Source organism: Urocitellus parryii, chromosome 3 (assembly GCF_045843805.1).
Source record: "Urocitellus parryii isolate mUroPar1 chromosome 3, mUroPar1.hap1, whole genome shotgun sequence".
NCBI classification, from domain to species: Eukaryota; Metazoa; Chordata; class Mammalia; order Rodentia; family Sciuridae; genus Urocitellus; species Urocitellus parryii.
In genome coordinates, this window is record NC_135533.1 from 87,978,695 (window position 1) to 87,991,791 (window position 13,097).

The window sequence follows — 13,097 nt, forward strand, 5'->3', positions numbered from 1 at the left end:
TCAAGGTACTCTGCGAAGCGCTGCATGACTATTCCTCAATGAGTAACTTTTATAGACAAGTACAATCATTAACTCCACAGATGCATGAACTGAGGTTCAGAAGGCTAAGTAATTCAGCTCTGCCACAGTACTAGCAGGGGATGCTGTCAGGATTTGAGCAGAGGCAATAGGCTTTGGTGGCCTTCTCCTTATACCTACGTCACCGCAAGAAAATGTAGGGCTAAACAGAAGGAACCAGAGACAAGGCGCTGGTACTGCCAGGCTCTGGGACAGGGAATTTCTAATAGGTCCCCACTACAGATCCGAGTTCAGGAAGGCCCTGGGGGTCATCGGCACAGGGTCTTGAACCCCTGGCTCAGGTGCTGGCAGGAGCTGAGGCAGAGCCCCAAGGGCAGCAGTAGGTGTCTGGAGCCCACTAGTCCTCACAGTGATCCTGTGTGGCAGGAACTAACATGCCTGTGTTACAAGTGGGGATCTGAGGCACCAAGAAGAGATCCCTCCGGATCACATCACAACCTCCAGGGGTGCTCCTTCCCACCTACCACCACCAAGGGCAGATCCAGCTTACTGGTGTCTGAGCCACTGCTGGAAGGTGAAGGCACTGTCAAGTCGCCATGCTTGCAGGAACCCCTCTTTGTTCTAAACCTCTGTGTGCAGAGGCAGAGAGGGAGGAAGGCAAAGAGGGAGGAAGGAGGCAGAGAGACACATAGACCCAGTGCCTTGGCTCATCTGGAGGAGGGCCCAGGGCTTGGGCAAATCCTCTGCTTGATTCCGTCCTGGTCTCCTGACTTCCTGTGGCTCTGTACCACCTCTCAGGCCTCCCTGCTCATGCTTGCCAAGCTCACAGCTCCCTGTATCAGGCATTCACCAGGAACACACCTGTCTGCCCCCTGTGGCTCTGCAGAGCCTGGTGAATGATTGCAGGGAGTCCCTCAGGATGGAACTTGGAATGCCTCATTAGTCTAGTTCCCCGTCAGTGTTATAGGCCTCAGGAGACTGGTCCTCATTGATGTCTCGAGTTTTGCCTTCCTATTGGAATTTTCTAAGCAGGTGGAACCTTGCTGATCCGTGGAGAAATCCCAGACAATCAACTTCCCTTCTCAGCAATTTGACTATGCCTGGGATCCAGGGTGTACACTGCAAAAATACCTGGGTGCTTGTTACAAACACAGATAGCCAGTGGCAGGTTGGACCTGGAGTCTGCATTTGGGACAGGGGCAGCAGGGGTGCAGGTGGGAAGTGAGCTGAGCTAGGAGCCATAAGCCACCATCCATGCAGAGCCCAGGCATCAACCAGAATGGACCAGTTGTACCACACACTGTAGAAGGCTAGCCTGGACTCTTGGTCACTTGCAGGGGTCAGTACCTAGTTTGAGGCTTTCTCTAGTGTCATAGGAGATATCTCAGAATGAAAACAGGATGGCCTGGAAATGTGGAGTTTTAGCCGGGCACGATGGCGCATGCCTGTAATCCCAATGGCTCTGGAGGCTGAGACAGGAGGATCATGAATTCAAAGCCAGCCTCAGCAACAGAGCAAGGCACTAAACAATTCAGTGAGACCCTGTCTATAAATAAAATATGAAAAAGGGCTGGGGATGTGGCTCAGTGCTTAAGTGCCCCTGTGTTCAATCTCTGGTACCAAAACAACAACAACAAAAAAGAAATTCGAGGTGGGGTGTTAATTTCCCAGGGGGAATCTCCATTGAATGAACACTGTTCCAATTTGCATTTATGTGTCCTTAGGCAAGTTGCTTAACCTCTCTGAGCTTCTGCTTCCTCATCTGTCCAGTCAGGATAAGCCACTGTCTTGAGAGTCAGCATGCATGGAATACTCATGGAAGGCTTTATGCCCTGGACTGACCTGATGAATGCCACATCCCTTTCCCATGACAACAACCAGCCAGAGTCAGGCTTCCTGCAAATCAACCACCCAATTCACTTCCCAGAACCCAGAAATAAATGAGTGTGTCTTAGCAGCAGAAATGTAGCCAGTGAAGAGGCAAGAATGCCAGGCATATCTCCAACCAAGAGACAGCAGGCAGGAGGTGCATGACAAGAGGAGAGACCTGCCCCAGCCGCACATAACTCTACCAGCTACGGGTCCAGACTTTGGGCAAATCATTCCACCTCTCTGTGATTTTGCCTATAAAATGGGGAGCCTAATTCCTACTTCTCTCCTGCATCAAGGATGTGAGGAATGGAGGTCATGCAGACAGGGCTCAGCTTGGAACCTAGAAGCACCCATCAGTGCTAATAGCTGGGTCCAATAGCAAGGTGGGCAAGAAGCCACAGAAGGGGGCGTGTTCAGGGAGGCAGGGAGCTGGGTCTTGACACAGCTCACTTCCCTTTGCTTGTGTTTCCTTGTTACCTGGCCAATAGTCCTACAGCAGGGCGCTACCATTGGCCCCGGTCCAGACCAGCCTTTCTTGGCTGGGTCCCAGTTCCTCAAAAGCACTATCTCTGCACAATGGGTCCTCAGCAGCTGGCAGGGAGGGAACAGATCTTGTGGGGTTTCCATTCACACTGAGGGGTGAGTGACTCACGGCATCACTGCATCTGGGAGTCCAAGGACCATCCCCGCCCCCCACCTCTGACAAGGACTGGCTTCCGCCTCTGACGTGAGTGAAGCCCTGACGGTGGAATTTCAGGCAGTGGGTGAGAAAACTTCCTAGTCATCATCAGTTGACGGACATCAAGGACAATCAAAAGGAGGGGTCCAATGAATCCCGGAAGTCATAACAAGGAGGAGAGTAAGGAAATAGAGATAAACAGTAATTGTCTCCATGGTAGACAAAAGAAAGCCCCACTGGGCACCTGCTGTGTACGAGAGGATGCAGTGGCCCTTTAAGGAAGCCAGTACATACCGGAGCCTGAAATTACCGAGCCTGAAATAAGTCTTACGTAAATGCCAATTTCTTATGGGGCTTTTTTATATGTTTTTTTTTTTTTAAATGTATGATATATAATGGGTCCTTTTTGCTGCAGCAGCCTCTGCTTAAACTCTATCTTAATTAAAGCTCGTTGTGGATTAAAGCTGTGGTGGCAATTATACCTGAGATGCGAATACATTGGCAGAGGGTGGGGAGCTGGACAAGGAACAATTGCTCATTATGCTGCATTTGGGAACTGCTGCTCCATGTTGGGGTGGTAGGCGGCACCCCAGAGGGGGTGGCTGGGGGCAGAGAAGAATGCAGGTCTGGGCTGAACAGAAGCCGCACACCCTACTCTTGCCCCCAGCTGCCTGCTCACCTGGCTGTCTCAGCATTGTACCTGGCAAGGGGAAGTCAGATGGGGGGGAAGGTACTAGAACTCCACCAACCAGTCCCCGCCTCCACCCAGAAAAAGAGCTTGAGGTCCAGAGAGGAGCAGAGGGCTCCCCAGAGCCTGAAGAAGGGAGAATTGGGTGGTTCTGGGAAGTGCCATGGTGCGTAGCAGCTACAGGGTTGCCAGGGGCTGCCCAGGTGACATCTTTCCATGCATTTCTGCTTGAGTGGATCCTCTGCTGCCCTCCCAGTGCCCCAGCCCTATCCCAGTTCCCACCGAGGACCTACCAGGAGCACGAGGATGATGGGGCCCTGGTAGATGTAGTCCACCAGGTCGCCAGGCTCCTTGCCAAACCAGCACCTGCAAAGATGGGGTGGCTGTGGATGGCCTGCTGAGCTGGGCCAGAGGGACCACTCCCAACTTGGAACCAGCTCATCTTCCAGCTTGACCCTTCCTGAGCCCCATCTTCAGGGCTGCTCTTTCCCAGAAAGCCTTGGTGGACAGCCCCAGCCCACTGACCACCCTGGCCCAGAGCTGTCTTTTCCTCCATGGGGTGGGTCTGATCTTCCCAGCCAGACCAAGGGAAAGTCTCCTCCTCAGTCCCCCACTCCATTGCAGACAGCGGGACACAGGGCTGGGCATGCAGGAGCATGGGAATGGGGAGCTGGGCTCCCCTCAGTGGCCTAGGACCTATCTGCCCTGTGCCACCTGTTCCCACGTTGCTCAGAACCTGCTGCTCTGTGTCCAGACGCTCAGCTACACAAAGCAACAGATGTGGAGGTGGAGCCTCCTCCTGCCTGAGCTGGGTCTTTCAGGCTTTGAGCTGAGCCTTCTGTACCCAGTGGAAGGAGCCTGCTGCCTGGTTGGCCTCACTGGCTGCCAAGGGCTTGGTTTGTTCTCCAGGGATGCTGGGTCAGGGAGAGGCTTGAGAGTCCAGAGGAAGGACTGGGCCAGGTCTCAATCTGGCACTGCCTCAGGGAGGGTCCATTGACTTTAGGAAACTATGTCTGTCACAACTTCAGAGGTTATCCTGTGTACACCAGCCTCAGACAGGAACCTCCCCCGCTGCCTGAATTTCAGGTCTCTTTTTGAACACCCCCTTTGACAGGAAGCTCACAACCTACCAAGTCAGACCTTCTAGTCTTGGGCATCTTTTACCTTTATGAGCCTTTCCTAATGTTAAGCTCCTGGAATTCCACCCCATCCTTACCCCAACCCCTAAATACTCTCCAGCCCCTGAAATGCTATAGAGACCTGCACACAGAGATTGATGGTCCCCAGGGACCCCTCTCTCAGCTGTTGACAGCTAACTTCTTGGTTGTTCCTTGGCTGGCCTGTGGCAGAGCTATTATCTGGGCCATGGCTCAGTGTACCAGACTCTGAAGCAGAGAAGACCCTAGGATGGGTCACTGCACTTAGGCAGAGACTGTGGTGTCAAAAAGCAAGCTCTTCTGAACACCTATGGAATGGAAGAAAATCTTTGCTAGCTACATTGATAGAAGGTTAATATCCAGAATACATAAAGAACTCAAAAAACATTAAAAAAACCCAATCAATAAATGGGAAAATGATCTAAACAGAAATTTCCCCAAAGAAGAAATGAAAATGGACAAGTATATGAAATAATATTTAACATCCTTAGCAATCAGGGAAATCCAAATCAAACTACACTGGGATTTTATATCACCCCAGTTAGAATGGAAATCATCAAGAAAACAAATAATAATAATTGTAAATAAGGATGTGGAAGAAAGGTGCACTCACATATTGTTGGTGGGACTGAAAATTGGTATAACCATTTTGGAAAGCAGTGTGGAGATTTCATGAAAGACCAGCAATGGAACCACCATGTGACCCAGCTATCCTGTTCCTTGGTATATATCCAAAAGAACTAAAATTCAGCATACTATAGCAATACATGCAATTTTGATAGCAGCACAACTCACAATAGCCAAGTTATGGAACCAGCTTAGGTGCCCGTCATCAGACAAATGGATAAAGGAAATGTGGTATAGATACACGGTAAAGTTTTACTTGGCCATAAATAAGAATGAAATTATGTCATGTAATGGATGGAACTGGAGACCATCATGCTAAGTGAAATAAGCCAGACTCAAAAAGTCCAGGTTCGAATGTTTTCTCTCATATACAGAAGCTAGAGAGAAATAAAGAATTAAAAAGTGGGGGGTGGGATCCCGTGAAAATAGAAGGGAGAACAGTGGGGTAGAGAAAGGGGATAGAGAGGGAATGAAGAGGGATGGAAGGGGAGAAACTGTGGAATGACATTGTATCATAGTGAATTTTGTTTTTATGTGTAACTATAATGCACCAATTGAAAAAACAACAAGTAAATAGAAGGAAGAACAGTAGAGGAAATGAATGGGATCAGGAGAGACGAGAGAGAGGGGATTGAAATGGACCAAATTATGCTATAGGCATATGAATACATCAAAATGAACCCCACTACTATAATGCACAAATAACAACATTAAAAAATCACACACACACACACACACACACACAAATAAGAGTGAAATAAATACAATTTAAGATAAAACAAACAAACAAAAAAGCAAGCTCTTGGGGGACTCCATCAAATGCTCTTTGATGCGGCCTTGGATAGACAGCCCGGAGACCTCGGTCTCATCCACAGATTCTTGGCCAGATCTGCTGCATCCAACTCTGAGGAAGAAGACATCTCTATGGCTGGAAGAGCCACACATACGGGGCACTTCAAGGAACCACAGCTCCTTATGGAATTCAACAAAGCTGCCTTGAAACCCACCAAGTAAGCATGCCTGGGAATGAGGATATTTCTTCCAGTCTCAGGACAACAGGAAAGAAAACCTGCCATGGCTACAGCTTGGCCTGAGCCCCAGGCTGACCTGTGCTAACCCACAATCCAAACGGCCGGCCCATCCTACTTACTGTTCATTCTCATAGTAGAGTTTGCCAACTGCCCAGGCGATGATGATGGGGCAGGGGATGCCTGAAAGAAGGACAGACACATGCTGCAGGGGACACATAGATGGACAGGGACCCTCTTGTAGAATTCAGGGTAGGAGACCACAAGGTTCTGGGACTACATTTCTGTTTTCCCAACTGCAGGCCATCCATGGCCCAGGGATGCCCTATTCCTGGATTACCCCACCCTCTCTCTTCTCCAAGTAGGGAATGATGTGCTTTTGGAGATTTTGTGACAGGAAGGTACAACCATCTAGTTTCTCTCTCTCTTTTCCTTTTTTTCTTTGGAACTGGAAATTAAATCCAGGGGCGCTTTATTTGACTGAGATGCCCATAGTCTTTTTTTTTTTTTTTCCTTTTTTGAGACAGGATCTTGCTAAGTTGCTTAGGTTGGCCTTGAACTTGAGATCCTCCTGCCTCAGCTTTCTGAGTAGCCTGGATTATAGGTGAGTGCTACTGGACCTGGCCAGTTTTTTTTTTTCTGAAGCCAGAGACAAGAGTCTTTGGACTGGTCACTCTGGACAAGGGACCAGGGCCAGGTGTGGACCATCTTTTGGAGGGACTCCTGGCTTTTTCCTCTGTACTACTGGACCAGGGTGAGGGGAGAGGACCTTGTCAACAGTGCCCCCCTCCCCCACAGGGCCCTGCCACTCCTGGGAGCCTCACACCATCCGATGAAGAGAAAGAGCCACTTGCGCAGACGCTCAGTGGAGTAGGTCATGACAATGGCGGTGTGGAGGTAGCAGCCTTCTACAAACATCCAGAAGAAGTTGGTGACCACAAAGTAGTTGAAGATGGTAGTGATGCAGCGGCACCAGACCTGTGCATGGGGCAGGGGTTGTCAGGGACTCCTGGGGCCCAGCAGGGCTAACCTGCCCAGGAAGGACAGTGAGGCGTGGGCCGCCCAAAGCGGGTGGATGGATGTGGCATCAAACCCCACTGAATCTCACTCCAAAAGGGTTAGCGCTTCCCCAACTCTTTCACCCTCCCGCTGAGACTGAGGGGCCATTCTCCCTGGTGCCCTTTAACAAATCCCCACTCCTTCTCAATGGCTCTTCTTAATAAAGGAAGAGGGGAGCTGGAAGGCTGGAACTGAACTGTGCTGTGTTTTCACTGTCACGTTCCGGGTCACCTTCAATTCAGAGCAAGTCAGGCTGGCTCTCGTGTAGGAATGGGGTATGAAATTTCATTTGGAAAAAAAAAAATGAAAACCAGTAAGAGAAGAGTCAAGGAATGTGTGTGTGTGGGGGAGCTGCAGCCTAGAAGGGTTTCTGCAGAGCCTGTGGCTTGGGAACTTCTGGACTTGGAACCATCGGCACTGGCTCTGGAGGGGGCAAGTCTCGCGCCTCCCTGAGCTGTAACTGACACTGCCTTAAGGGATGGTAAGAGGAAGTGAAGGGTGGCACAGACAGGCACCAAGGAGGAGTGTTGTGGTTGAGTGTGGCTGCTGTTTTGATTTGCCTCCTTGGCAGAGGTGGATTTGTACCTGTCCCTCTGAGCAAGGTGACCCCCACCCCCAGCACCTTGCTATGCCTAGAGCCACAGAGTAGACCAAACAGAGCCAAGGTCTAGGCCACAGACCTCCAAGCCTGGCAGCCCCCACCTGGTCCTCTTTCCTATTGACTCAACCCCAGGGCAACTCAGAGCCAAGATTGGGACATGGAGAATGGTGGGGACAGCAGGCTGGGGTGTGAGCCAGCCCTGGGTCAGGGGAGCCCTGGGAGCACTCAGCTCCTCCCTGTCTGGCTCTGACACCCCTGGCTCCTGGATAACCCTCCTGTGCTGAGCAGCTAGCTGCTCTGTAGCTTTGCCCCGTGGTCTCAGCCCCGATCTTTGGCCCATGTCTGTCTCCTTCATTCTAGAAAATCCTGCTTTCTAGGTGGGAGGGTAAAGATTCTCTACTCCAACCCTGGCCTTTTCTGTAAGTGAAGGATGTCTCACTGGTACTAAAGGCATCTGATTAAATTTGTTTGAACTTGACTCAGGGTGAGGTTAAGTTAAGAGTCAAACTGGGTGGTGTCTGCTGAGATTCAGGCCCTCCAAGGAAAAAGTGTGGAGAAGCCTCAAGGCTTCTCTCTCATGGGTGTGCTGAGGAGCTGTATTGGCCCCAGTCTAGTCTACAGTTTTACATTTGACCTGGACACAGTTGACACCCTGGCCTGGCAGCCCTGGCCCCTGCCTCCCTGGCCCTGGGGGACAGTGACTAGGGTGGAAGTGAGCTCATGTTCAGTTTTGCACCTGAGTATTGAGCAGAGAGTGGACGTCCCCTAGAGCGGACCCTCAGCCCAGCCCCGGGTCTCCCCGAGCAGTGACCTCATTGCTTTCATGCACTTCGTGGTCGATGAGCTGTAGCAGGAACCACATGACGTTTCGCAGGATGAAGGTGGTGATGAGGTTCCAGTGAATCACGTTCCGTAGGCAGCGGATGCTCCTGTGGGAGGCCCCGGGCAGGGGTCAGCCAGCGTCAGCTGGGGTGAGTCCACCTGGGGTCAGAGCTCAGATGGGGCTGGGACCAGGGCTCAGTGGGGCTCAAGGGTCAGCTGAGACTGAAGTCACCCTAAGGCCAGGTAGAGATCAAGTCTAGAGTGGGGATAGGGTTACCCCAGGAGCCAATTCCCACCCATGGAGGCCCTGGTTGGGCCTGCTTCGCATCCCACAGGCCTGCTGATGGTCAGTGCCCAGCACCAGGTCCATCCCTCCTCTTTCAACTGGCTCTAAGGTCCTCAGAGCAGAGGTGAGAGGTCCAGGAGAGATCAAGAGGAAGAGAAGGCAGGTTGGGAGGCAGACTTACCTCAGAGCCAGGAAAAGCAGGAAGGCGGCCACCAGGGCTGCCACCGAGACACAGTGGCCCAGGTAGTTGACAACGAGAGCAATGCGGTAGTGCAGGTCATATTTCCTCTGCTGGACAGACAGACAGACACGGGAGACGGGGGCCATGAACATGTGGGGGTGGGCCTGGGTACTCCAGCCATGCCCATCCCTGTGTGTCTTGACCTTGGGGGCAGCAGACACTCCAAGTGTCACCACCATGCCTCCGTCTCCGCACGCTCACTCCTGTTGGTCTTGGTGGCTCTTGTTATAAATGGCTGTGGCCAGGCCTCCCAACATGTGGGGGTTTTTTTCTGGGGGGGAGCACATTTGGATATGGTCTATTCTGAGATATCCCAGAAATATCTGTACAGATGAATAAAGAAAAATCTAGGCTCTATGATGCTACATCTAGGTTGAGTCTCTGCCAAACCCCCAGCTGGCTGAGCACCTGAGGGTGAGCTAGTTCATGTCTGGGCCTCAGTTCTGACATCTGTGCATGAGTGTCAACCTGCCTTCCTACCTCAGAAGCAGCCACCTATGGGGAGTCTGGAGATGCCTGGGGATGGGTTTGCCCTGGGTATAGCAAAGAGGGAGTGCAGCATCAGCGGAGCATTAGACATTCAAACGGTCCGTCAGTCCGTTTGTTGTTAACAAAGCCAGTGGACTCCCTCCAGCCAGGGTGAGTCAAGGCCCCACCGCACCCCTACTTCCAGTCACCACTGACTCTTGGCCTGTAAGAATGAAGAGGTGAGGACAGAGGGCTGGCCTTATGACCCCCTGCCTGCCCCTCTGTGGCCTCACTTCCTCACGGGAGGCAAATGCTTCTGCCTCTGGAGTGGGACTTCATTTGGGGCAAAAGTTCCACCCCCACTGAGGGCTGTGTTGGGTGAGAGAGGAGAGGATGGCGCTGGGATCAGGAGGGGGGCACAGCTTGCTGGGGGTGTGGCTCAGTGGTAAAGTGCTTGCCTGTCACGTGGGGAGCCTGGGACCAATGGCAGCACTATAGTGACCACAGGGGGGGGGGGAACCAAAAAAACCCAAAACTCTCTCTAGAGTGACAGTGGAGCAGAGCAGGAGAGGTCCCAGCATAAAGGACCCGGCTTCCTGGGGGATGGGCCTTGTGGGAGGCTGTACTTGTTTTCACATGGAGTCACAAAATCAGAATGCCAGATGAGGAAACTGAGGCTCAGGGGAGGAGGAGGGTGCACAGCCACAGCCTATTAGATGTTGGGGAGCACTGGTCCTGTGGTCATTTCCTTTTTGTGTCCCATGCTGCCTTGGCCCAAGCTCTCCTGGAGATGGGACCCCTTGTCCCCCATCCAGACTCCCACCACAGTGTTACTGAGACAGGGTAGGACAACAGGGATATGGGCATGAGGCACACAAATGAATGGTTGGGTGACACAGAACTGGTTCTGTCACCCTTGAGATCCTCTGTGCTCAACCCTAGTCCTAATACCTATATGAGGACCAGGGTCATGGCAGTTGTGGGGGGTACACTTACCTTGTCATCCAAAATGGGTTCGCACTGTGAATAGTTGATCTTTGAGGCCCAGGTCCCGTTGTCTAAGCATTCTCGGTAGGCATTCCCTACAAAAGATTTCAGTCACCAAGAGTCGGGTCACTTCCATGCCTCAAGAACCCTCCCTGGCTGCCTGGTGCCTACAGGATAAAGTCCACCTTCTTTAGTTTCCCTGGGTCCAGAAATATAAGGCACCTCTGAAAATCTAAGTAAAAGTCATTTACGTGTAAATTTCACCCAATTGTGAGCACTGGGTTTGTGTCTAAAGGTTTGATGCCTTTAGCAGAATAAATAATGGCCACCCTTCCCTTGATCACTTTGTATTTATGAGTTCCATAGTTCTTTTCCCCAGTATGAGCATTTGCATTTTAGCACCAGCTACCAAGGGCATAGCGGGCATAGCGGGTATAGCGTGTGTTTCCAGGTGCCAGTTCTTCCTCTAAATGCTTCAGAGACCTTGTCCATTCGATCCTCATGACAACCCTATGAAGTGGGTACTAACACAGAATCCACCCATTCATAGGGAGGAAGCTGGAAACCGAAGCACAAAGGGATGAAGCTGCTGGCCAAGGACACTGAAAAAAGGAGCGCAACCCAGGTCTGCCTCTGGGCTTTGCATTCGTGACCTTTGGGCTTCTAAGTCAAGGTGAACAGGCCTGAGGGAGATTTGGGCTGTGTTCCTGCCCCTGAGCTGCCGCTGCCTGGGAGAGCACCATGCCATGTCTCCAAGTGTTCGGGATCCAGCATCCTCCTTAAAGTTGGAATATGGTGCATGAAAAGGCAGCAATGTGTCACGTCCAACGTAGAAAAGTGCACTTGGATTGAAGGGGAAGGCACAGAGGAGGGAAGCTGCTGGTACCTGCCCTTCTCTCGGTCCTAGCTCTGACTACTGTGGGTGGAGGTTTAATGCCTGAGCCACCCCCTGTGGACATCGTGCCCTTAACTTCCAACCAGGAGGGCCTCCTCCCCACTCCAGAGGACCCCCAGAGCCCTTTGTCTGCCTCCGCTCTGCATTACACCATGAGCTGCCTCGCCCCGCCGCCCCCCACTTGACTGCAATTCTGAACAGTGCATCGTTTGGGGGTGATTTGTACCAGGGTTCTGCTCTGGCTAATGGGCAGGTTTTTTTTGTTGTTGTTGTATTTTTTCTTTTTGGCTTATGTTCGATATACAATACAAAGCTAATGAAAATAAATAGCTCACAGAGCACCAAGTCACAGGGCTGGAGGGGGAACCTTAGATTGTATTTGGAAGCAGCAAGTTCTGAAATAATCAAGTTACTTAAAAACCCACTTCCGTTGGGCCGACCGTGAGTTAAAAGCAACGGAATTATTAAGGAGCACTTGCCAGAGAGCAAAAACAACGGGGAGATTCTATTAGCTTAATTATTCTTTAATTTGGTGCTCTGAGCTCTGATTTTTCAAACTCAGGGTTATGGCCAGCCTAGTCCTGCCTCTGAGGCCTGTCAGCATGAGGCCCGTCTCTGGCTGGTTGAAGGAGTCAGTCAGGGGATTGTCCTGGTCTTATCCTGACCCTTGAGGAGAGGAGACCTGTCCCTCACCCTTGTCCCTGGCAACTGGCTCCCAGGTGGTCTTGGCCCTCTGATGCACACAACCATCTTTCTCACAAACATTCATTCCACATTGTGATTCTGAAGTGGGCGGGGGATGGGGGGACTGCCTCAACATGGGAGCCAGTGACGTCCCTGAAGGAAAGAATCAAGGTATCCTGGCAGATAAGAATAAGGGCAGGTCCTTTGTAAGATTCATAGTGTCTTTCTCATGGGGGTTTAGAGTCCCTATGAGGTGCATGAGGGGTGAGGTGTAACAGACCCGAGTTGGGGTCAGAGCTGAAAGGGCAGAAATAATGATCTTCTTGGAAAGTGCTCATAGGTATCCAGTTTTCCTGAAGTTCAGGGGGAGGTCCCTTCCTTCAGGAAGGCCTCCCTGATGACTCCCATCCCGTTGCTTTCTCTCTCCTGCGCACCCCCAGTCCTGTTCACCCCAGCCCCACACTCCAGCCCTTGTCTTGTGACCAGTCAGAGTTGTCCAGGTGTGAATCTGGTCTTTCTGAGAAGTGTGGGGGATCTCTGAAGTCAGGGCTTCAAAATATCTGTTTCCCAAGCATGACATCTCGTGGGGACACTGACTAGGAGTGGACTTGTGGAAGGGAGTGGGGTCAGGATGGAGAGGCTGCAAAAGAAGGCTTTTCTGTCCTCCCACCAATGCTCCAAGGTCCCTGAGTGCCATGGATTCTGTCCCTTCCTTTCCTTGCTCTGGAATCCACCTCCTCCTGCCCCTCTCTCAGCACTTTCTCCAGTCCTTTTGCCTGGACCGTCTTTTCTCATCCCCCTGCTGCTTGTCCTGACCCCTCAACCATGCTGATTCCTGCTTAAAAGCCACAAATAGCTCTTTACTGCTTTAAGAATAAAGTCCAACCTTCTTGACATGATACTCAAGGCCCTCAACACCTGGGCCCACGTCTCCCACTCTCCCTTGCAGTTGATGCTGTGCGAACAGGCCTGGCACAACCCTGCT

At 51.5% G+C, this 13,097-nt stretch overlaps 1 protein-coding gene across 4 annotated transcripts in view; it reads right to left on the reverse strand.

Moving 5' to 3' along the window:
- Crhr2 (corticotropin releasing hormone receptor 2) overlaps positions 1-13,097 on the reverse strand; it is a 46,577-nt gene that overhangs the window by 6,924 nt on the left and 26,556 nt on the right. For 2 of the 4 annotated variants that reach the window (XM_077796771.1, XM_077796772.1), the window contains 6 exons: positions 10,543-10,628; positions 9,019-9,125; positions 8,541-8,658; positions 6,894-7,047; positions 6,192-6,252; positions 3,551-3,623 (listed from right to left, as the gene is read on the reverse strand). In XM_077796771.1, coding sequence (XP_077652897.1) covers positions 3,551-3,623; positions 6,192-6,252; positions 6,894-7,047; positions 8,541-8,658; positions 9,019-9,125; positions 10,543-10,628 — 599 coding nt within the window. Of the gene's footprint in view, positions 1-3,550; positions 3,624-6,191; positions 6,253-6,893; positions 7,048-8,540; positions 8,659-9,018; positions 9,129-10,542; positions 10,629-13,097 lie in introns of all 4 variants that reach the window. The other 2 variants (XM_026401533.2, XM_026401534.2) reach the window with 1 other exon arrangement.